The sequence below is a fragment of the Equus asinus genome, chromosome 15 (genome assembly GCF_041296235.1).
Source record: "Equus asinus isolate D_3611 breed Donkey chromosome 15, EquAss-T2T_v2, whole genome shotgun sequence".
NCBI lineage: Eukaryota > Metazoa > Chordata > Mammalia > Perissodactyla > Equidae > Equus > Equus asinus.
In genome coordinates this window covers 19,494,904-19,518,595 of record NC_091804.1, presented here as the reverse complement: position 1 = coordinate 19,518,595, position 23,692 = coordinate 19,494,904, and the positions used below count along the sequence as shown (strand labels likewise).

Sequence of the window (23,692 nt, the reverse complement as noted above, 5' to 3'; positions counted from 1 at the left end):
AATTGTCATGTAATTTGCGCCGGCTGCCCACTTCCTGCAGACAGTCTCTCAGAATGAACTCTGCTGAGTTTGTATCTTGTATTCCAGTCCAGTAGTTTGGGTTGCAAGAAAGAGACTCACTCCAGTTATGTCATAGAATGGAAGTTTATTGCAAGGCCATGTGGACGGGCTCCCAGGAGCAGTCTGGCAATCAGGCACTCAAAGGAATGAGACCTGAGACCAGAGACGGTCCACCCTTGGCTACAAGGAGCTCACCTGGCCTCTAATTTCTTCCCAATCTGTTAGCTCCTATGCATCTCCCACTAGTCTCCATGTTTCTGGGCCCAAATCCCAGAGCTGTGAGCTCTTTGCTCCTCCTACAATTTGCCACCAGAATACCAAGGGAGTCATTAGCCCACCGGAGAACTGGTTCCCCTCAGGTCCCGGCTTCTCAGGAGCACTTTATTCCTTCATGGTGATCCTCGTTTGCATAAGCCTTCGGAAGGAGCATGAAAGCTCACTCAATCATGAGAGGGATCCTCCTGGAGCAGAAACAAGGATGCTGACAGCAACATCTGCTCCCCATGCTCCCTTGGGGTGGGGAGTGGGAATGGGGACACCTCTTCTTCTAGGACCACATCTGGCACAAGATGCCTGCTCAGGCAACTTCACTGCCTGGCATGCCCTCTCCTAGGGACCATCAAACCTTCTTGATTTCCGCAGTCTTAGTGTATGAGAGGGATTACCTCCTCCAGGAAGCCCATGACTCGAATGGCCAGGGACATGCCCTAGCCTTCAGCAGATGGGCACTGAGACAGAATGTGGCCTGCTAACGGCATTCTCATCAATTGCAAAAGTCTCAGGAATGAGTCCATAGTTGGGGTCCTTTGGAAATAGAAGAAAAACTACATTTCCCAGCATTTCTTGCAGTTTGGAGTGGCCATGTGACTAAACTCTAGCCAATGGGAAGTAAGTGAAAATGACATGCGCAACGTCTGGGTTATGTCTAAAACGGAATGGGTGTGCTTCTACTTCCGTTCTCTTTCTTCTTGCTTGAGGGCATGTGGACACAGTGGGGTTATCATGAACCTCACAATCAAAGTTAAGATTTTAGGGACAGAGAAAAATACAGTAGTTCCTCCTTATCTGTGGTTTCGCCTTCAGCAGCTTCAGTTACCTGCGGTCAACCCTCGTCCAAAAATGTTAAATGGGAAATTCCAGAAATAAACAATTCATAAGTTTTAAATTGTGCGCCATTCTGAGAAGCGTGATGAAACCTCGCTCTGTCCTGCACCCTCCCGCCCACCCAGGACGTGAAACATCCCTCTGTCCAGCGGATCCACGCTGTGTACACTACCCGCCAGTGAGTCACTTGGCAGCCATCTTTGTTGTCAGATCCACTGTCATGGTATCGCAGTGCTTGTGTTCAAGTAACCTTTAGTTCGCTTAATAATGGCCCCAAAGCCAACTTTATTATTAGTTATTGTTAATCTCTTCCTGGGCCTAATTTATAAATTAAACTTTATCATAGGTGTGTATGTATAGGAAAAAACATAGGATATACAAGGTTTGGTACTATCTACGGTTTCAGACATCCACTGGGGGGCTTGGAAAGTATACGTCAAGGATAAGGGGGCTACTGTAAGATAGAAGGATCCAGAGCTCCAACACCTTCAACCACCATAACATACTCAGGCTAGCAGGAAAGAGGAAAATTCTCTCATGTTGAAGTCACTGTATTTGCTCTTTTGTTAGAGCAGCCTAACTTACATTCTGTCTCATACAAAGTGCCTTGGCCAGCCTGTGAGGTTTCAGAAAGCTTCTGCTCTATTCTAATCCATCCAAAATGTCCAGGGGTTGGAGGAGACAGATGTGAAGGGGCATGCATTGGAATAGAAATGGAGAGAGGAGATCCAGAGAAAAAGAAGTGGACAACATGATCAATTCATTTCTCTTCAGAGTCCCCAAGGGTCAGCAACCTCCTGGGTAGACTGGGGTTCACCTCCACCTCTCACCACCCATTTTTCTTGGGCACAAGAGGTTTGGAGTCGGGTCACAGAAAGTCGGATGTCGCACAGCTGTTTTCTAAAAGGCAGGCAGGCCCTGACACTGCGCTGTTCACAGGGCCTGAGTCATCACAGATTCCAGCAACTTTCTCCTCCTGAGGATAGGAAATGCTACAGGTCAGCTCAGGGGCAGAGCACAGGATGAAGTCCCAAATGCAGCTGCATCAGGATCAATAAGCTTCCCATAGGAAAAACCCTGGTCACAGGAGGACTCTGGGCACAGTCATCACCTGACTCCTAACTCTGGAGGGCGGTCCCCCAGGCCTCCAGCCTTGGGGAGGGGTCCTAAGGGGATTGGTGAGGGTCTGCATGGCTGGAAATGTGGCTGGGAGTCCTGGCTCACCAAATGGACTATCTGCAGAAGGGCATACATCGGGAGGAGGGGAAACAGACTTTGACGGCTGCCCAGGTGATAGGCAGACTCACGAGTGGCAAAGAGACAGCTCAAAACACAGGGTCCTGTGTTCCGAGATGTGTCTTAAAAGTGGAGGTGATGCTGCTAAGCTCAGAATATCTGCCCTAGTCATCCAACCAGCCACACAGCAAACATGTGGCTGCTCTCTGTCCCAATCAGAATATGTCTCCTCCTATCTTCTCAGGGGGCCCTGGTTCTCTATATTCTCCTCCAACCTCCCCCTAGCCCCAGGTGCCACCTTATAAATGAGAGCAGTCTTTTGGTGCCAGCCCCGCACGGTGGGGTAGCCGGGCATTAGTGTGTGTGCCCATGTGACAAATGGATACCTGCACGGTTGCCGTCTGAGAAGACATTGCCACCGAATTCTCACCCCTGCTCAGCTTGTGAAAATGCCTCCTTCTGCAAGGGCAAGAGTGGGCTCAGAGAGCTCCCCGCTCCCCTGCCTCCCCTGTTCCCTTCCCCTGCCCCAAGGGCTGGGCCCCAGACTGCTTACTGCATAGAGCACTGGGGAGCCTTGTGGAAAGTGGGATACCTTGTCTTTCTTCCTCCCCAGCCCTTTCTTCAGCAGAGACAGGTTAGAGATAAGGAAAGAAGAAAACTATAGAGAGATGAATTCAGAGATGACTCTAGAAGGGATCCGCAAATTTGGAGCAGAAGAGGGAGGGGAACAGAATAGGAAGTATAGAGCCTATGAATTTAGTAGGAAGGACGTGGGGGGATGTTGGGGAAAACAGGAGGAAGGATGAGGTGGCCCTGTCCACCCACCAGCTCTGGACCCACCTCCAGGTGTAGCAGGCCCCCAGGCCCAGCAGTAGGAAGAGGACCAGTAGGCCCATGACCCAGAGCAGCTGCTGGAACAGACGCAGGTGGTGCAGGGCTGGAACACAGGGTGGGGCTCAGGGCAGCTATGGCTCAGCCTCCTGCTCCCTCCCAAGGTGACTCCCCAAGATGAAACCCCGTTCTAACTTTCACTTTATGTCAGAAGCTTCCTCATGCCAATGAGCTTCAAGCAACCAGTCTAGACTAGACAGACAAGCTGGTTGCAGCAGAAGGGATTCAGGGAAGACCTCAGAAGAAAGCCCTTGGACTTGAGAGCTGGGCCTTCATGCAGAGTGGCCTGGTAGATGGAGCTCCCTGCTCACCTCTGGTTCCGAAGTAGGTGGAGGCAGAGGCTGAGCCCAGGGCGTTGGAGGCAGAGCACACATATTCCCCCTGGTCGCTGGGCCTCAGCTCCTTGATGTCCACCCTCAAGGCATTGGGAGTGGCTGAGATGTGGAGATGTGTCTCCGCTGGAGCACCCCGGGACTGGCTGGAGGCCACCAGCCGACTGCCAAGGTGAAGGGTCAGGCTGGCTGGGGGCTCGCTGTCCACTCGGCAGTCCAGGATGCCTTCGACACCACCCTCGGGCTCCACAAAGACTGTCATGGTGGGTGTCTTGGGAGGGTCTGTGGGAAAACTCGGAGTATGACTGCACAAATCCCCCCCTCCCTGTACCCATGTAAGGTGACTTTGCTGCTCCTCCCATTAAGAGGTAGAGACTATTCCTCACTCTGAATCTGTGACTTGCTTTGACCACTAAAAGGTAGAAGTGTCATTGTGCGACTTCAGGGCTAGACCTCAAGAGGCCTTGCAACTTCTACTCTCCTTGGAACACAATCATGTGGGAAGTCCAGGCCAGTCTGCTGGACACATGTGGCCCAGCCAACAGGCAGCTCCAACCGCCAGCCAAGAAAGTGAAGCCATTCTGGACCATCTAGCCTGAGTTCAGCCACTGGACAACTGCAACCACATGAGGTCAGACCAGCAGACAAACTGCCCAGCTGAGTCCAGCCCAAAAAGCTGGTCCACAGAATTGGGAGCTAATAAAATGGATGTTATTTTAGGCACTAAGTTTTGGGATGGCTTGTTATGCAGCAATAGCTGACTGATACGGCATGGGCCTGGGTGAAGGATGGAATAGGGGACCAAGGCTGATGAGGGCCTATTGTGCACCAGGCACTCTGCGCGCTTTATCTCCTATACTCACAAGGGGAGGGGACTGACGTTTCACAGAACAGGGAAGCAAGGCATGGATGCACAAGGTCACACAGCCAGTCAGTGGGAGTCCTCCAACCCACGACTGCATGTCTGTGAAGTCCTTGCTCTTTGCAGACAGAAGAAGAGGAAGACCTGAGGTGGGCATGTGAGATGTGGGAAGACTGAGGCCAGGGAGTGTTACACTCACAGAGCACACGGAGCATGACTGGAGTAGAGGTGGTGGCCCCACTGGGGAGTTCAGCCTGGCAATGGTACACCCCAGCTTGGGCACGGGCCACGTGGATAAAGGTGAGGGTGGGCACAGTCTCCATGTGTAGTCTCCGGCCGTTCCAGAACCAAGTGAAGGTGGAGTTGCCCGTGGGCTCAGGGTCACCAGGGAGGGAACAACTCAGGTTCAGTGCTGCCCCCTCAGGCACGTCCAGTCCTGGCTCGGCCACTACATGCACACCTGCAGGCCAAGGACCGGGAGGTGGTCAGGGATCTGGAGTCCTGTGGGAGCCAGAGCCTCCAGACAGGATCTGGGCATCTGAGAGGCCCCTGTGCATTATGGGAAGATCTGATCTGACTTGGGAGCTGGGCCCCCAGAAAGTGGGACTGCGCCTCCCTCATGAGACTGAAACCTCTGAGCACAGGGCTCTCTCTCATCCTTGCGCTGGGGACCCCCAGGGCAGGGCTGTGCCTCCTTCTCTCATCAAACCAGGCTTTCTGATGGCTGAGGCTGTGTCTTGCCTTCAGATTTGACTCCCCAGGGGTGAGGCTGCACCTCCTCCCTCAGACTGGGCTCCCTGAGGGTAGGGCTATGTGTCTCTTCCCACCCCAGGCTTCTCCTGGGCAGGCCTGTGCCCTCAGCTCCAGACTGGGCTCTGTGAGGGCAGGGTTATGTCTCCCCTGCATCCAAGCTCCTCTGGTGCATCGCTACACCTCTGCCCTTGTAGGGAGCTCTCCAAGGACAAGGCTTTCTCCCCCTCAGGCTGGGCGACCTCCTCCAGTAGGGGCTGTACCTCTTCTACCAGATCAGGCCAGCTAACCCCCTCTCGTGGGAGCCCCACCTTACACGGACTCTGACCCCACAGCACCTGAGTGCCTTCTCCTCCCCCCGACCCACTCACCTTCCCCCTTTAGCTGCCCTGTGGTGCTGACCGAGCCCAGCAAGTTGTGGGCTGTGCAGACATAGATGTCCTCGTCACCCAAGGGCACACCTTGCACCTGCAGCCTCAGGACATTGCGGGCCACCTGGACATGGCCTGTCTCCGATGCCAAGCCATGGACCCCATTCGTGGTGGCCAACACCTTGCCATCATGAGAAAGGGCCAGCTCGGCAGGCGGCTCGCTGTCCACAGTGCACTGTACCACAGCCATGGGGCCAGCCCTTGAGTCCCAGAAGGAGGACACGACAGCATCCCGAGGGGCATCTGGGGGCAGAACAGGGCACAGTTGGGGGCCTTGCTTGGAAACCCTGTACTGTCCATTGCCCACTTGCCTGGAATTGGCAAGGCTTAAGCCTCTGGACAAATGGTCACCTCCTAGAAGTGACGCCTTCTTGGGAGTCCTATGGGCAGATTCCTCCAGCAGGGTTCGAGGGCCCTCGGGTCTCTTTCCTCATCACCTATGTCCTTCTTTCCCCAAGTGTCCATTCCCAGGTCCTCTGCAGTCCTGTGCCCGCCTCCACTGGGGCCCAGAAGCACTCTCCATCCACCCTCATCTGGGGCACCCCCAGCCAAGAACTCTTGCTCACAGAGGACTTTCAGGGAAGCTGGCCGGGAGCTGCGTGTGCCCTGGGCATCCTGGACCTGGCAGGAGTAGGCGCCTGCGTGAGCCCGCGTAGCCTCTGGCAACGAGAGGGAGGTGGCTGGCCCCTCTTGCAGCCAACGGCTGTTGTGGTACCAGGTGTAGAGGGTGGGCGGGCGGGCAGCAGTGTCTTCACAGGTCACTGTGACAGGAGTCCCCTCTGGCACAGTGGCTGATGGAGCCAAGGTCACCTGCACAGCTGTCGCAAGAAGACCAGGGTCAGCTGGGCCAGCCAGAAACCACAGCTGGTCCCACCACTCATGGGCTTGGCCTGGGCCCTGCCTCACCCTCTAGCCGCAGCTCCAGGGATGTGTTCGCTTGGCCTAGCGGACTGTGGGCTGAGCAGCTGTAGAGACCCTCATCGCTGGGCCGGGGCTCCCACAGCTCCAGGCGCAGGGTGTTGGGGACAGAGGCTGCAGTCGAGGAGGCCAGGAGGTGGCCAGCACGGCTGAGGGCCAGCTGGGCGGGTGGGCGGCTGTCCACAGTGCACAGTATCAGGGCCAGCTGGCCGCCCCGGCTCTCTAGGAGGTAGGTCAGGTGGAGGCTGCGGGGTGCGTCTGGAGGGGCACGAAAGGTGTAGAAGTTCAGAGACCACCGCATTAAGAAGGCCAGTTTGCAGGTGGCATTCAAACCAGAAGGGCCCTGGCTCCCCACCCCAAGGGGCTCCATTTGCCCATCTGAGGCACTGCTCCTCTGCCCAGACAGGACCCATTGCCCCTCAACTCCAGTGCTCCTTGTGCAGTGCTCCAAAAGTAAGCTGGGTACTGAGCTCCTGGGTTGGACACCTGTGGGGCTCTGACCATGCCCTGATCCCTGTGAGCTGCTGTCATTTCTTCCTGTTCCACCCTGCATCTAAACACACTCACAGAGGACATCCAGGGTGACAGGTGTGGAGAGACGGGGTGCCTGCCCAGGGGTCAACAAGCCACAGCGGTAGGTGGCAGCATCCGTGACGGTGACATTGGGCAGGAGGATGGAGTGGGCACCTGGGCGCTGCTGCCCATCCTGGTACCACATGTAAGTGAGCTCGGCCAGGCGAGTGGTCCATACAAGGCAGGTCAGGTTCACCAGCTGCCCCTCCTGCACCGTGGCCTTGGGCCACACCTGCACGCTCACAGCTGGGGAGAGAAGGAGGGCACAGGGACACCAGTGAGAGTCATGAGGCTGTGTAAAGCAAGCAACCTGTCTCCATGAGGGTGGGAAGCCCCTCAGCCTCTGGGAGGCACAGGTGGCTCAGACGTGGAGCTTGGGAAACAGCTCATCTCTCAGGCGGTCCCTAGCGGAGTTCTGCAGAACGCTGAAGTGCCCCGAGCCCTCTCTGACCCTGGTAGAGGACACATGGGACAACAGGGGCCTCCCCTGAGCTGCTGTGGCTTCTCCTTGAGAGCCCCCTTTCTGATTAGTTTTATCCACTGAGCATCCATGTGAAATTCTGTTTTTAAAAAAGGCTCTTCAATGAAACCCAAGTCTGGCGATGACTGCCGTTAAGAAGGGTGGGAATGGAGACGGTCCTTAGATTCAGCCCTCCTGCCTTTGCCCCTGGCTTCCAGAACCCTCTCCAACCTCCTCTCCTCTTAAAGGAGCCACCCACGCATACACTGACAGCCCCACACTGACCCTGGGCATCGAAGTTGGCTGAGGCCAAGACCTGGCCCAGGGCGTTGGTGGCCTCACAGGTGTAGACACCTTCATCCTCCAGCACTGCGTTGTGGATCTCCAGTCGCAGCGTGTTGGGGGCCACAGCCACCTGTAGCCGGGGAGAGCTGCCTGCAAGTTCCTCCACACCTCCTAGGGTGGAAGCCACGAGGCGGTCCCCATGGAGCAATCGTAACTGGGCCGGAGGGTCACTGTTCACACGGCACAGGAGGAGGCCCTGTCGCCCGGGGCCTGTGTCCATCAGGGTGGTGAGTATGGCCTGGCGAGGGGCGTCTACAGAAGGCACAGAGTGGTCAGGGCCTTGCCAGGTGGTCCCTCATCTAAGACTCTCTCTCAGAGGCAAGGCCAGGACCAGGGGCTCGACATCCCCTTCCCCACCGTGCCCTTGACTCCCTCACCCCCTAGGAAACATGCATGAAAGTGCTTACAGGACACGTGGAGGCTGACAGGGGCAGCCAGGCTTGTGGTGGCTGAGCCTGGGGCTTGGGCTTGGCAATGGTAGGCCCCAGCTTGGCTCAGAGTTATGGCTGCAAAGCGGAGTGTGGCCGAGGTCACCTCCTGGAGGAGCTGGCCATCCCGATACCAGCGATATGAAGTCCCCTCCAGGACCCCAGTGGGTACCTGGCAGCTCAGGACCACAGCCTGGCCCTCCTGGAGCTCGGGCGATGGTGACACCTGGACCCAGGCTCCTGCAGGGAGAGACCGAGAGCAGGTGACGGCCCTCTGCCATCCCCTCCCACCGTCTGGTGTGGTGTGTGTGTCCACACCAGAACTGCACGACCTCAACCCTGTATCCTGGAGCCACAGCTCCCCAACCAGACCATGAGGGCCCCAGTTCAGCTCCATGCCCCCTTCTCTTCTGCTCCCCACTCCCCTGCACTGGTTCTGTCCTGGCATCTGCCGCCCAAAACCTTGACAGTTTTGCTGTCAATCACATCTCGCCTACCAGAGGGCGAGCCTTGGGAGGGCCAGCTTGTGCGACCTGTGACTCCTAGTGCCAGGCACAGCGCCTGCATGTGTTAGCTCTTGACAAATGCTGGTTTGACACCCATAAAGCACTGAAATGAGAGGGATTTAGGTCGTGCCAAGTGCCATTGTCCTGATCATGATCTGGACTCAGCAGGGGTGACTGAGGGCTTGGAAAGGGAAGTTAGCAGCTGAGTGATCCTGCGTTCCCTCCAGTCCTCTCCAGCCCAGCTCTGCACCCAGGCTCCAGGTCATGAGAGCCCAGGGACCGGGGACCCTGCAAAGGGCAGTTCCTAGTGCCCTGGGGGCCGAGGCAGAAGGAGACCAGGGTGGGGGAGGGAGCAGGAGAGACAGCTGAAGTGGCGACTGAGACCACAGGCTGTGCCTGGGGCCAGAACCGAACTGGTCCAGAGCTAGTCATGCAACCATGAGCAGGCTCCTAAAACTCTGACCCTCGATTTCTCTGCCTGCAAAATGGGTATGATAAATAAGATAAGATATACAGAACCAAGGCCCAAGGAAAATGTTCAAAACTTGGAGTTTGTCATTGTGGGAGAAAACAACGCGTGTGTCCTTGGCCTTTGCAGCATTATGGGTATTAACTGCCCTTTTTCCAGGCTTTTCCCTTAAGGAGGATTTTTATAGAACACTATATATACACATACACACACACAGTAGACACATGAATATGCATATTAATGAAGAATATGAATATATTCTTATGCATGTCTTTATATGTATATGTATATATGTGCGTGTACACATGCGTTAAATGTATATACTCCTACTGGCTGCCGTGGTTATTACAGATGAAAATATCCAGCTGGAGACAAAGGGAGGCCTCCTGCTGGCGGGCTGGAAACTGTGCCCTAACCATGACTGAAAAAAGATGCACATTTCTGCACAAAATCCACACAACCCAGACCAAAGTCTGCACGGAGTAGCCCCCGGGGCTGCTGGGTCCACCACATCTTCAGAGGACAGACACTCACCTCGAACCTGGAAGAAGAGGGAGGTGTTGGCTGATCCGAGGTCATTGGTGGCCTCACAGCGGTAGCTGCCAGAGTCCCCAAGACCCAGGTCGCGGACCTCTAGTTGCAGAGAATTGGCAGTGGCTTTGGCCTGGAGGCGGCCATGGCGTGGGAGCTGGGGCCCCGGACTCGTGGCCAGGAGGCGCTCCCCATGGAACAGGGCCAGCTGGGCCAGGGGGCGACTGTCCACAGTGCAGACGAACACAGCCATGTGGCCCTGGCCCATGTCCAGGAGGGCTGACAGCTTTGGAGGGTCCGGGGGATCTGCAGGGATGGGAGCAGCTCAGGCCATACGCCAGCCCAGCTTACCACCTTCCAGCTGCCACACTATGTCCCACGCCCCCCCCACCCCCCGACACACACTGGGCAGGCCCACCTTTGCCGGTGCCCAAGCCACGTTCTTGCCTCCCCAAATTCACCCCAGCCCTGTTCTCCCAGGCCACACCCTCCAGCCTCCAAGTGCCCACTCTGCCCTTGCCCGTCACCCACAGAGCACACTCAGGAGCACCGGGGCGGACAGCTGGGCATCAGCCTCGGTGAGGATGCGGCAGGCATAGAGGGCTGCATCCGTTCTGGCCACAGGCAGCAGCGTCATGGTCTCCAGGGGTCCCTGGGCCCACAGCGCCCCATTCCGGAACCAGGAGAAGTTGGCAGGGCCACTGTCAGTTTCTCGGCTCACGTTGCAAGTCAGGTTGGCTCCGGTGCCCTCCTGCAGTGTGTGCGACGGTGCGATGACCAGGACGGTGGCTGGAGAACGGGCAGCACAGTCCTGCTCAGACAGGCCTCACCTTGACTGCTTCCCCCCAACCCTGGGGCCAGAGGTGCAGCCTCTCAGCCTGGAGGGGTCAGGAAGGAGACCCTCTGGGGTGCCCACGGGGTGGAGGGAGGAAAGCAAACTCCCCCTGCTGAATGGAGTTGATTTCACCCGATAGACCCCCCCACGGAGCCAGGGGTTACAGAGGAATAGGGTCCTGATTACCAGCCCCTGACCCCAAGCCACCCATTCTCTGCCCCAACTCACCCTGGGCATTGAAGGTCGCAGAGGCAGAGGCGTTGCCCAGGGCATTTCTGGCCTCGCACAGGTACACACCCTCGTCCTCCAGCCCCGGGTCATGAATCTCCACACGCAGTAGGTTGGGGGCTCTCGTGACCTTCATGCGTGGAGAACAGCCCCCACAGGTGCTGCAGCCATGGGAAGAGGCCACAACACGGTCTCTGTGGAGCAGCTGCAGCTGGGCTGGGGGGTCACTGTCCACACGGCACAAGAGGAGGCCTCGCCGGCCAGCCCCCACTCCTGTAGCATCAGACTCCAGTCGGGCGGTGAAGGTGGGCTGGCGTGGGGCGTCTGTAGGGAGGAAGAGCATGGGCACTCATCCCATGGCCTCTGCCAGGCCCTCACAGATTGTCTCGAGGCTGGCTAGGCTCCCAGAACACACTAGACAGAGGCATGTGCCCAGAGCTGCCACAAACAGCTGTGCAGGCTGTGCACTGCACAAGAACAGTCAGCCCAGAGTGGGAGGAATCAACTCATGCCCCCTACGCCAAGCTGTGCCCTAATGCAGAACTGAGTCTTCCCAGAGGAAGGAGCACCATTCTCTAGCTCGGACATTTTCTAGGTGGCTAGAAGCCGCCCTGCATAACTCCCATGTGCTCCTGAGTAGGGTGCTCACACAGCAATCCCTGGAGTCTTGCTCTCTGCTCCCACTCTGCACCCCACCCCTTACCCCTGAACCTTCCCCAAGAACTTTCTGCCTCTTATCTCTAATCTCCTAGCCAGTTCCTGTGATAATAGATAATGCCCAAAATGTCCTCTTCCTAGGGGCTTCTGGAGATGGACAGTCAAAGACAACCACCAGCCCAGACTCCCACATGATCTCACTCAGACACTGGAAAACCCCTGAGAGAAGGCTGCTCTCCCTGACAGTCCCGGGACATTGCCCTGGGATTGTCCTGAACATGGGTCAGCCCCTTGGGCTAATACGGAGCATTCACCCTTGAAAGGACACCGTCCCTGGGCTGAGAGGTTCTGCCTTTGTGTCTCTGGGAAGCTGTGAGGGCATAGGCTATGGGGCTTGTGCAGATATATAGGAGTATGATGTCCCAGACCCAGATCAGGAGGACAAAGCTTAGATATGGTGCCCATGGTGGATTTGAGCCTGGGAGCAGAGGGCCCTAAAGGGGCTGGGATTGGAGGACGGGATGTGGGGAGGTAGAGAAAGCACCAGCCGTGTTCCCCACATTTCAGCACTGGATGGAGAGATCCGTGGTGCCCAGGCCTGTGGCTGCCCTCCTGATCTAGACTCTCAGGCAGGACAGGGTCAGGAGGCCTGGAGGAGGTGGGGGTGGCTGCTGGGCCCCAGTGGGCTGATCCTCCCCACAGCAGGCGGGGGCCAGAGTGAAGGCTGCTCACAGAGCACAGTGAGAACGGCAGGCGAGGAGGGGCCGCTGGCGCTGTGGCTGTCCTGGGCCCGACAGTGATAGGAACCAGCGTCAGAGCTGGAGGCCGCCGGGAGCAGGAGGCTGCTGCTGGGCCCCTCAAGAAGCAGGGCTCCGTTCAGGTACCAGGAGAAGCGGATGTCAGGCGTCGGGCTCAGGCCGCTCCTGCAGTTCAGCGTCACTGCCTGCCCTTCCACCACCTCCGCTGCCGGGCTGATGAGGAGGCGGGCAGCTGGCAGAAGAGGGGGAGAGGGAGGCTCAGGCACCCTGTGCATCTGTGGCTCCACGCCACTCGATGCAGGAAGGCCTCCAGGATTCTCCTCTCCCTACACGACTATAGGTAGGTCTGGGCTTCGTGGCACCAGCTCTGTGCATCTCTTGATGATCAGGAGGGTTTGGCCTTGAATGCCAGTTCTGATCTATTGATGGTAGCTGGCGGCAGCATGGGCGAGAAGGATTCTGAGCCAGAGCCCAGGCTTATGTCAAAAACCTGGTTTTACCCATTAGCTATGTCTGCCACGGCCTCAGAAGGAGGGAAGGGCAGCAGATGCACCACGATTTGGAAGACTACTTCTCTATTTTGCATCCCTCATCTGACTCCTAGCACAGAGCCTGCCTCAAACGTTTGACAAACAAAAAACTAGTGAATGCATATGAAGGACCCTCCAAGTTCAGAGTCAGAATGTATACAAAAGGACTAATGCAACCTGTCATGTTTCCTTTTTTGCCTTGACTTCCAGGAACCTCTCAAGTTGGGATGACTGTATAACCCAGGTCTTTGATGTGATTTTTACTAGCCAGCTAGTTCAGTTCCTCACTTGAGCCCTCTGGACTCCCAGGAGGAAGAAGCCAGAGCAAGCCTCCTCCTGGGGTTCCCTACGCTAGCCCCTGTGGCCGTCTTACCATTGGCATGGAAATCCAGCGTGGAAGACGCATTCCCAAAGGAGTTGGTGGCTGAGCACGTGTACTCTCCACTGTCAGCTGGTCCCAGGTCTCGGATCTTCAGGCGCAGGAAGTTGGGGGCAGAGGAGACACTGAAGCGTGGGCTGTTGTCACCCTCCCCAAGGGTGGAGGCCAGGACAAGGCCCCCATGTGACAGCACCAGGGTGGCCAGTGGCTCGCTGAGCACAGAGCAGTGGAAGATGCCCACCTGCCCTGCCTGTGTCTCCAGGAAGGCAGTAAGGTCCAGGGCGAGGGGTGGGTCTGTGTGGAGACAAGGGGCCTGTCACCCTCAGATAGGGGCACTCCCTAGGTCCCTCTTTGTCCCACAATGCCCTGGGAGAGAGGATGACCTCAGCAGCTCCTGAGTGCCTGCTGAATACACTTTTGTCCCTGGGCTGGGCCACTCACTTTGTTATGCCCGTTAATCCCTGTGGCAACCCTGCAAGTAAGGATGAGGGCCTCACTTGAAAGATGGGAAAACTGGTAGAGAGACCTGGCGGTTGACAGCACCTCGACCAAGTGATCCAAGTGGACGTTATCAGCCATGGGACAAACTGACATCATGGGCTTCCTGCTGTGATGCAGCGAGACGGACACGGCGTCTCGTCTGTGGTGGCCCTGCCCAAGGGCACAGGCTCAGCCTACTCAAACCAGACAAACGCAAACGGAGGGACATGCACAGAACAACTGACCTGTGCTGTTCAAGTTTCAGTGTCAGGAAAGACAAGGAAAGACTGAGGAACTGTCCCAGATTAAAGGAGAATTCAGAGACATGACAACTCAATGCGATGTGGGATCCAAGATCAGATCCGGACCAGAAAAAAATAACTGCTGTACAGGACATTATGGGGTCATCTGGTAAATTCTAAATATGAACTGTAGATTAGATAATAGTCTTGTATCAATGTCAAATTTCCTGACTGCAGTCATAATACTGTGGTTATATATAGAATGACCTTAGGAAATACATGCTGGGGAATTAAGGGGTAAGGGGCATTACGTCTGCAACTTTAGGAACATAAATGAATAAATAGACAACATACGTGTGTGTGTGTACTTGCAGGCTGCACGCGTGTGCATGCATGCGTAGAGAGAGTGCATTGGTATATGTGTTTACAGCAGGAGAAAATGTGTGCACACAAATATGTGCATATGTAGATACATACATGTGTGTGTGTCCGCGTACACGCACACACACACACACATAACATGTACTTTAAAAGTGAGTAAAAGAGAAAGCAAATGTACCAAAATGTTAACAAATAGGGAATCCAGGTTAAAGGAATGTGATAATTCGTTGTACTCTTGCAACTTTTTCAAACTTTGAACTTATTTCAAAATAAAAAGTTTTTTTAAATAGGAGAAAACTGAAGTCCAGGGAGGTCAAAGCCCTGCCCAGGTGTGCAGAGCTGGGAGATGAGCTCAAGGACACCGGAGCCCAAGACCCCAACCCATAGGCTCCAGCCTTTGGCCACCCCCCGGCCACTTACGGCGGACCACCATGCTGACCGGGCCAGAGCGCTCTCTGCCCAGGGCGTTCTGCACCTCACAGAAGTAGAAGCCGGTGTCAGCCCTGGTGGCCGGGCGCAGCTGGAGGGTCTGGCTGTGGGCGTCCTCCAGTGGGGCGTGGTTCTTGTACCAGTTGTAGCGCAGCTCACCGGCCACTTCTTTAGGTGTGTTGCAGGCCAGTGTCACCGTCTGGTTCTCCAGGATGGGGCCTGCTGGACTCACCTGGACCTTAGCCACTGTGGGGGCAGCATGGGGCACACTGGGGGATACCCAGCTAACTTGCAGGCCCAACCCCCCAGGGTCCCAGGGTCACAGCAATCAGCCTAAATCTCTGCACAGTCTCCATCATGCCCCTTCTGTGGCAGAGCCTCCTGGATTGGCCCTGCATCTCCTTGTCCTGTTTGCTAGAGGCCTCCTACCATCCCCCCCTGCCAGGGAGGTTTGTCATCTCTCTGAGGAAGGGCTGGGACTCCACACCCACATCTCAGGAGGCACTTTCGCCAGGAGCCCCTGAGTCCCAGTGGCCTGGACCCCTCCCAGCCCTCTGGTCAAGACCCAAGCTCACCCAGGACTCACTGAAGACAGGGAGGCTGACAGGAGGCGAGACCGAAGAGCCCACGCCATTCTCAGCTTGGCAGGTGTAGACACCAGCATCATCCCAGCCTGCCTGGGACAACTGCAGCACACGGCTCTGGGCTTTGAGCTGCATCCCATCTTTGACCCACTGCACAGAACTGACCTCAGGGTAGCTGCTGTTCACCCGGCAGGTGAGTGTGACCCGATCACCTGGCAGGATATTCCGCCCTGAGGGGCTGAGGACGATGTCCACACCCTTGGGGGCATCTGCAAGGCATGACAGAGGGGGTAGGTATGGTGCCCAGGAAGGACAGGGGGCACTTCTTCTCTCCTCTTTCAACACTATGCCCTTGGGAAGCCCATTCAGATAAACCATTGGTCACATTATTTCCCCCATCCAGGGCGGGCACTGCCCCAGACCTTGCAAGGAATTCTCCATCCTTTCCTTCTCCACTGAGAGCCTGATAATGCAATGCTTGGCCTAGCATCCAGCTACTCTGCCTTCTATGGCCTTCTACCTTATGACGCTGTCCATTGCCCTCTGTTCCATTGCCCTCTGTTCTATTTGGGGGTCATGGATACCACCTGCCTCCTTTAGTGGCCTGTGATAGCCGTTGGCGGGGACCAACCACCTAACGGAGGGCGCCAAAGGCAGAGTCAGATTAGCTCTGAGAATGGTTAACCCATTTGTAAGGAAGGCACCAACATTACAAAGAAATTCTATTTCTTCTTCTTTTTTTTTCTAATTTATTGAATGTCTAACATGAGCCAGGCACTATTCTTTCTCTCTCTCTCTTTTTTTTTTGCTGAGGAAGATTGGCCCTGGGCTAACATCTGTTGCTAATCTTCCTCTTTGATTTTTCCCTTCCCAAGCCCCAGTACATGGTTATATATCCTAATTGTAAGTCCTCCTAGTTCTTCTATGAGGGATGCTGCCACAGCATAGTTTGATGAGCGGTGTGTAGGTCCACCCCCAGGATCCGAACTGGCAAACCCCAGGGCCACCAAAGCAGAGCATGGGAACTTAACCACTAAGCCAGTGGGCTGGCCCCCGAAATTCCATGTCTTTAAATCTTATTCCAAAGCCTCTTGTTATATAAATGTGCTAATAAAAGCTAATATTTTCAAGTGCTTAATGTAAATATGGAAATAATAGAAGCTAATGTTTTACTTTTTTTTTTAAGATTGGCACCTGAGCTAAGATCTATTATGAATTTTCTTTTTTTAAATTCTTTTTCTCCCCAAAGGCCCCCAGTACATAGTCGTATATTCTAGTTGTAGGTCCCTCTGGCTCTGCTGTGTGGGACGCTGCCTCAGCATGGCCTGATGAGCAGTATTATGTCCATGCCCAGGATCCGAACCAGCAAAACCCTGGGCCCCCAAAGCAGAGCGCGTGAACTTAACCACTCGGCCACGGGGCCAGCCCCGAAGCTAATATTTTCTAGTGCTTAATATGCATAAGGCACGCCTTTCATTTTGGCAACAATTCTATGAGTTAGGAGCTGTTCATTGCCACCTCCACCATACGGATGAGAAAACCGAGGCTCCAGGAGGCAAGTAACTTGCCCAAAGTTTGCTTATCTGGTGGGTGGCGGAGCTAGCTGCCCTGTTTCACTGCGATGGGAAGATGCATAATCATGTGGAAACTCGGGCTCTCTTTGCCGTGTGCAGGTGGTACCCTCATCCCCATGAGCATTAGGGGTCTTAGGCAGGAAAAGGGTGAACCCCTCCTCCCAGCATCACCTAGAGCTGGGCTGAATCCCAGGGCCCTCAATGCCCAGCCCCCAATTCTCTGGCTCTTTGTGTCTCCTCTTCTCTGCCCTCCTGGCCTTGAGGCCAGGAGGTAGAGGGAGCCCTTAAACGTGGCTCCGAGGGCTCAGAGTCTCTCTCCACCTGCCCCAGCCTGGAGGTCCGAGTGTGGCCCGCCTTTGCCTCAGGGAGGAGGGTTCCTCCCTGGAGAAGGGGCTGGTTTCCACTGAGGAGCCACAGATGTGTGCTCAGTAACGAGGATGCGGCCCCTCGTGCACTCACACTGCACTTGGAGGTGAACTTTGCTCTCAATCCTGTGGTTGGCCACCGAGAGCTGGCAGCTCAGGGTCCGGCCATGGTCCTGCCAGGACAGGGCCATGTGAAGGGTCTCCAGGTGTTTGATGCCTGTGGGTTCAAGCTTCAGGAGGTTGGAGGTGACTGAACGAGCGGGGTCCTGGCCGTGCCACTTCAGGCTGATCGTCCCCTGCGGGCACGCGTAGGGAGTGGAGCAGTTGAAGTCCACCTCCAGCCCCTCTCGAAGTTCGGCCGGCAAATCAATGGTGGGCACACTGGGCTTCTCTGAGGACGAAGACAGGAAGCTGAGGACTCCCCTTCACCACACCTGAGACCTCCTGCCCTGGAAACCTCAGCCAAGGGGCAAGCCCTGGGCAGGGGGCTCCCAGGGGAAAGAGAAGCTGCTTTCTACCCCGAAGCCCACTTGGGTTGTATGCAAGAGGGACACAGGGTCGGGCTAGGGCTCGGAACTGTGGCCAAGATGGAGGCTGGAGTTGGGTTTAGGACAAGGGTTGGGACTGTCAGCCAGTTGGGCCAGGAGCATCTTGGGAGTCTCTTGCGGGCAGTAGTCAAGCCACTCTGCTCCTCACCTGTCACAGTGACCACGGTGCCTTTGACATCTGACCAGCGGTTGCCCTCACTGATCTCAAAGCGGTAGTTGTAGGAACCCGAGTCCTCCAGCTGCAGGTCCTTCAGCAGCAGGTTGCACACCTTATCCTCAGCGTCCCCCACCAGCTGGGTGCGGCCGTGGAAGCGCGACTCCACCAGCTCGGGGTTTGCCGAGTGGCTCGCCACCTTCCGGCTGCTTGAGTAGTCGTAGTACCAGATGGATGTGATGCCGTTGGGCACCTCCACGCGGTCAGGGAAGGTGAAGACGCAGGGGATGAGGAGGCAGGACCCCTTCACGCCCTGCACCTCCTGGGGACTGGAGACGCCCCACGAGGCCAGGCCTGAGGGAGAGGTGGGACAGAGAGGAGGGTGACGCAGGCCCCTGGTCACCGCAGAGCCCCGAGATCTGCCCCATAGAGGGTGCCCCAGATGGGCTCCAAAACCCTGCCCTGCCCCCAGCAATGCACCCCCGGAGTGGCCCCTCAGGGCACCCTAAGGAGGGTCATGGCTCCCTACCACTGCCATCTTGTGCCTTCCTTCAACTTCAGCAGCCAAACCTGTGACCCGGCACAGTCCAGTCTGACCAGGCCAGTGGAGGGCTGGACTCACCAAGGCTGGGGCCCTGTGAGACCGGCAAGGCCAGCAAAGCTTACCTGCCGGGATGGACAAGGTCAGGTGGAGAAGGTGGAGCAGGAAGCCCATAGCAGGTTCTCGCGCTGGTCCTGGTGCCTAAGAGGGTGATACACGCTGTCTGGTTGGGCACACAGGGGCTCCTAGGGCACCACAGCCTCAGAGCCTGTGAAGAGTCCAGCTCTGTGTCCCCACATGCTATGCTAGCCAACCCAGTGAGAGGGCAGGGCTGCCAAGGGCTGCCAAGGACCTCGGGGGCAGCCGCCAGCAGGGAGCCAGGAGCCAACGTTCTCGGCTCAGACTGTGCCCAGGAATGCCCTCACTTGGTGGGATGCCCCAAAAAGCCCTCTGTGTAGCCCTCAGCCCCACCCCAAGTTCTGCTTTCCCAGCCCCTCAGGGATACCGCCCCAGAGCAGATGGACAGCTGTTTCTCCCCCACCCCCTCCCTGCCACCCAAGCCAACAGAAACTGGAGCCCAGAGAGGCCCAGTGACTTATTCCAAGGCACCCAGCAAGAATGATAACTTCTTTCTTGAGATTTGTTCCTCTGCCACCAGCCTTACCAGCTATAGGCCATAATGGGGCAAATATTGCATGATTCCACTTATATAAGGTACATAGGGCAGGCAAATTTATAGAGACAGAAAGTAGAATAGGGTTACCAGGGTTTGGGGGGAGGAGGGCAAGGCAAGTTAATGTTGAATGGGTATACAGTCTGTTTTGGATGATGAAAAAGTTGTGGAAATACACAGTGATGATGGTTACGCAATATTATGAATATGCTTAATGCCACTGAATTGCACACTTAAAAATGATTAAAACAGGGGCCGGACCAGTGGCACAGCGGTTAAGTGCCCACATTCTGCTTCGGCGGACCGGGTTCGCCAATTCGGATCCCGGGTGTGGACATGGCACTGTTTGGCAAGCCAGGCTGTGGTACGTGTCCCACATATAAAGTAGAGGAAGATGGGCACGGATGTTAGCTCAGGGCCAGGCTTCCTCAGCAAAAAGAGGAGGATTGGCAGCAGATGTTAGCTCAGGGCTAATCTTCCTCAAATACATAAATAAATAAATAAATAAATAAAGTATTAAAAAATTATCAAAACAGTAAATTTTATGTTATATATATTTTACCACACACACATATAAAAACCCACGTTGTCAACTTTGCAATCCTCCCTGGTCCTAAATGCTGACTCGGCAGAGTGATGGGGAGGGCCTGAGGAGGCTGGAAGTGGGGACAGGAAACTCATGACATATCCCAGCCCCCAGTCCATCAGTCTCAGGGCTGGGGCCCAGCTGATTCTTGTGGCTACCAGGGGGCACACCTGGGGAGGGGCCGAGCAGATGCCAGGGTGCCTGAATTGCCTGTCAGGATGACAAAGCAGCTCTTAGCCAAGTGTGAAGGGAGCACAGGAAAGGCACGGGTGTGGGAAGGCCAGGAAGAGCCCAGTTTCTCAGGGGGCATAGCCCCCTGGCTGAGCTGCTCCAGCAGACAGGTCTGGTCATTTGCTGAGGCCCAGCGGCTCACCCTCAGTTCCTGGAGCGGTCCTAGGTCTGTTCCTCTCCCAGAGGGACGTACACACACCCTCCATACCTGGTCCTTGGCCACAGGAGAGGCTCATGCTGCCCAGGCTGGACCCTGTGACCTGGATGCTATGGCCTGGATGCTGGGAATGTTTGGGGACAGGTGTGGCCCTGGGACCCAGAGCCTCCCGGGGTATCAGGGTCAGCTCCTCCACAGCCAGGACATCAGTAAGATACACACATATTGACCCTACCAACCCTGCTGTTCCCATTTGGGGCCCTGGAAAGGGCATGCCGAAACTACAGGAGGAATGGTGGGGTTTTAGACACACTGACCCCAGAATGAAGCAGGAATTTCTGGAATGTGTGAGAAGACCCTTTCTAGAACCACCTAAAACCACATCAGGTAGATGTCACCCATGCTTAGCCCAGCCCTGGCTCCGAAGGGGTCGGTACCCCCAGAGTGCAGCTTATTGGCTCAGCCTGTAAAGGCCAGCCTCAGCCCAGAGAACTTTTGGGGAACAAGAAGGCCAAGAAGGACCGCAGGAAGGGAGACTCTTGCCCCCGTGTGAAAGGCTGGTGGTGCTGAGGGGCAGCTGTCTCTAGGGCTGGGGTTGGGCTGGGCATCCTAGTGTGCACCTAGTGCCCCCTGCTGCTACAGGAATGATTGCAGGTCCTGGGGAAGTGTGTGGGTGTACTGGGGGGACAAGGAGCATGGCAGCCCTGAAACAACCTGTCCCTTGGGCAATGACTGGGAGAGCATTATCCCTAAGACTGGAAGTTCCTGAGGTTCATCCTTTTATCTCCAAGTCTTGGATGCTCTGAAGAGAGTTTTCAATCCTTGCTCCTAGAATTGGTATGCATTGCATCTGGGTTGGGTTGGGGCTGCCTGGCACACGGTGGGTGCCCATGTTGCTGAAAGCAAGTGTCCCAGGACATCTGGGGAGGGCGGGCTTGGGCCCTGATTCCCTGACCTTTGATCCCAGAAGCCAGCTCCAGCCTGGGGAGGGAAGGGTAGCAGCAGTGTCACGGTGGACAGCTGGGCCCGGGTGCAGGATTCATTTTCTGTTTCCCAGCCCCAGGGCTTCTCCTCAACTTCCCTATCAGGCAAGACAGGGACGGAAATGGGGTGACACGACCAGCTGGAGTGTTCTGCCCACAGATAGGAAATCAGGGTACAGATGGGCAGTTCGGAGAGTGCACTGTCTTCATAATTGTGGAAAGCCCCCAACGGAGGCCAAACATTTAACTCTGAAAGCCATATAGTCCATAAATGAGGCCTATTGTCTTTGAAATGGGCAGCAGAAATTTCACATTCCATTCTCCAGTCTGGCTGTAAATGCTCCCAGCCCAAGCACCCATTCCCCCAGCTATGCGGGATGGTGCGGGGGGTCCTGCACTCAGAAGAACGAAGGGGTCAGGAGAACGAAGGGGTGATGAATGGAGGGGAGTGGGAAGGGGTTAGAGGGAGGGAAGATGAGGGCTTCAGTGCAGTTGGGCTGGGGTTTAGAATGGAATTAGGGCTGAGATTGGGTTGACATGGAGGTGAGAGTGATGGGGTTGGGGTGAGAGTGAAGATTGGGGTTGAGGCTGGGTGGGGATGACTGTTAGTAGATGTTTGGGGATGGGATGCAAATGATGATACAAGCGAGAGTGAGGTGAAGCTGGGATAGGGATGGGGCTGGGCAGGGCAGGAGCCAGGATGCCAGTTAGGATTGGCATGTGGGTTGGGGAGGGTTTGGGTGGAAGAGTTTGGGTTACGGGTACATCTTTGATTAGTGTCTTGGGCTTGGGTTGGTTTGGGGTCCAGCACCCACATCCGGACATCCGCCCGGCAAATCTCAGCCCAGCCCCACTCCAGCCCCACCCTTTGCTTACCCTCCAGGCCCAGGGATGGGAGTACCTGCTCCACAGGGGAAGTGGCTTCAGGGCTGGTGAACTGCAGGAGAGAGAACAGGAAGGACCAGGAACTCTTGGTGCAGCTGGCTCTCCAGGACACTGCCACCCCAAGAGAGGAGTCCAGTCTCAGGGGCTGCTTCCTCTTTTCCCTGGTCAGGGAGGCAGCTGCAGGCCTTGCGCAATACCATGGCAGGAAAGCCCTCCTAGGCAGGGGAAGGCCCTCGCAAGGTCCAGGACTCAGGGACTTGAGCAAGCAGAAGTGGGATCTGGGGTCACACTGGCACTTCTTCTCAGGCAACAGGGGAAATAGAGTTCCTGTTCACCAGGTTCCTGTCTCTTTCGGCGTGACTCAGCCTTTTTTGGGAGGTCAGGAGAGGAGCAGGGAGCTGTCTGCACATCGTTCCTCTTGATGACTGGGAATGAGGCAATCCCAGCCTGTGGCGGGGAGCATCTCTGATTCCTCTCTCCTTCCCCATTGTCTTTCCCCAAACTCCCCTAACACGTGATTTCAGCACACCCTCCACCCCCGCTGAGGCAGAAAAGGAAAGACTCCTCCATGGCTGAGTTTCTGTCATAATACTGAGCCCGTGTTACTGAGGGCCTACTATGTGCCAGGCACTTGACATATGGGGGCAGACGTTAATTGCTCCAAGCAATCTCGGATACAAGTCACAACACGTTTCTTTGTTCTGCAACTCACATGTAATTCAACTCAGCTCCTGCCTACCTGTAGTAGTAAGGAACCCAGCCGCTGCAGATCAGGCCCCTGTACCTGTGGGCAAACCCATAGATGCGGATCAACAAGGAGGGAAACCCTGAATCAGGAGAGACCCAGGGTCTCAGGCCACAGTAGTCCAAAGCAGAAGGCTGCTGACATTCTACCCTGAAATCCTCAGGCCCCGGAAAGATCAGGTCTCTATCACTGTCCTCTCTGAAGCTCCTGCATCATTCCTAACCTTGGCCATTTCCTCTTTTATTGTTTTTCTTTGTGAGGAAGGTTAGCCCTGAGCTAACATCCGCCACCAGTCCTCCTCTTTTTTTATTTTTTACTGAGGAAGACTGGCCCTGAGCTAACATCTGTGCCCATCTTCCTCTACTTTATATGTGGAACACCTGCCACAGCATGGCCTGATAAGCGGTGCATAGGTCTGCACCTGGGATCTGAACCAGTGAACCCAGGCCGCCAAAGCGGAACGCGTGAATTAACCACTGTGCAACCTGGCCAGCCCCAGGTCATTTCCTCTTTTGACCAAAACACAATGGGTTCACTCCATTGCTTTCTCCTCCAACCCCAGCATAACATTTGTAGGTTCAGAGACCCCCAGTTCTAGGCCTTTGAGATTGTGAGTTAGTGGCCCGAATCCTTCCATCCGCTGTAGAGGCTTCATGTTGAGCAGAGCATCTTCCTTCGGGTAGAGCTAAGACCCTTGATTTTGGTCTTAGCCATGTAACTTCCTCCAGCCAAAGGATGTGAATAGACATGACATAAAAAAGTCTTGAAATGTGCTTGCCTGGCTGGCTTTGTCGTCTTGCATTTCTGGCACTGCCATGAAAAGGGCACACTCCAGCTAACCCATTGGCTTA

At 55.7% G+C, this 23,692-nt stretch overlaps 1 protein-coding gene across 4 annotated transcripts; it reads right to left on the bottom strand.

Annotated features, from left to right (window-relative positions):
• Positions 1 to 1,415: 1,415 nt before the first annotated feature.
• On the bottom strand, positions 1,416 to 22,380 carry SIGLEC1 (sialic acid binding Ig like lectin 1). 4 transcript variants are annotated; one of them, XM_070485635.1, is made up of 22 exons: positions 22,088 to 22,380; positions 18,707 to 18,782; positions 18,035 to 18,394; positions 17,433 to 17,729; positions 15,402 to 15,668; positions 14,807 to 15,061; positions 13,278 to 13,577; positions 12,349 to 12,606; positions 10,960 to 11,283; positions 10,428 to 10,685; positions 9,900 to 10,202; positions 8,370 to 8,630; positions 7,903 to 8,214; positions 7,152 to 7,403; positions 6,573 to 6,842; positions 6,233 to 6,484; positions 5,607 to 5,909; positions 4,685 to 4,945; positions 3,603 to 3,905; positions 3,241 to 3,337; positions 2,787 to 2,859; positions 1,416 to 2,140 (listed from the first exon to the last, which is right to left on the bottom strand). In XM_070485635.1, exons 2-22 carry the CDS (start codon positions 18,753 to 18,755, stop codon positions 2,033 to 2,035), a joined length of 5,163 nt encoding a protein of 1,720 aa, XP_070341736.1. In that variant the 5' UTR covers positions 18,756 to 18,782; positions 22,088 to 22,380; the 3' UTR covers positions 1,416 to 2,032. The 4 variants fall into 4 exon arrangements, with proteins under 4 accessions (XP_070341736.1, XP_044604050.2, XP_070341737.1 ...); XM_044748115.2 differs by having other exon boundaries at positions 22,113 to 22,243; XM_070485636.1 differs by lacking the exon at positions 2,787 to 2,859.
• Between the last annotated feature and the right edge of the window lie 1,312 nt (positions 22,381 to 23,692).

Bases quoted from the DNA above. Each gene is read 5' to 3' on its own strand.
- SIGLEC1 (XM_070485635.1), bottom strand. From the start codon at position 18,755: ATGGGCTTCCTGCTCCACCTTCTCCACCTGACCTTGTCCATCCCGGCA. The intron at 7,404-7,902 runs GTCAGTGTGGGG...TTCTCTCCCCAG, and splicing joins AGCCAACTTCGATGCCCAGG to CTGTGAGCGTGCAGGTGTGG. The intron at 3,338-3,602 runs GTGAGCAGGGAG...CCTGTGTTCCAG, and splicing joins CACCTACTTCGGAACCAGAG to CCCTGCACCACCTGCGTCTG.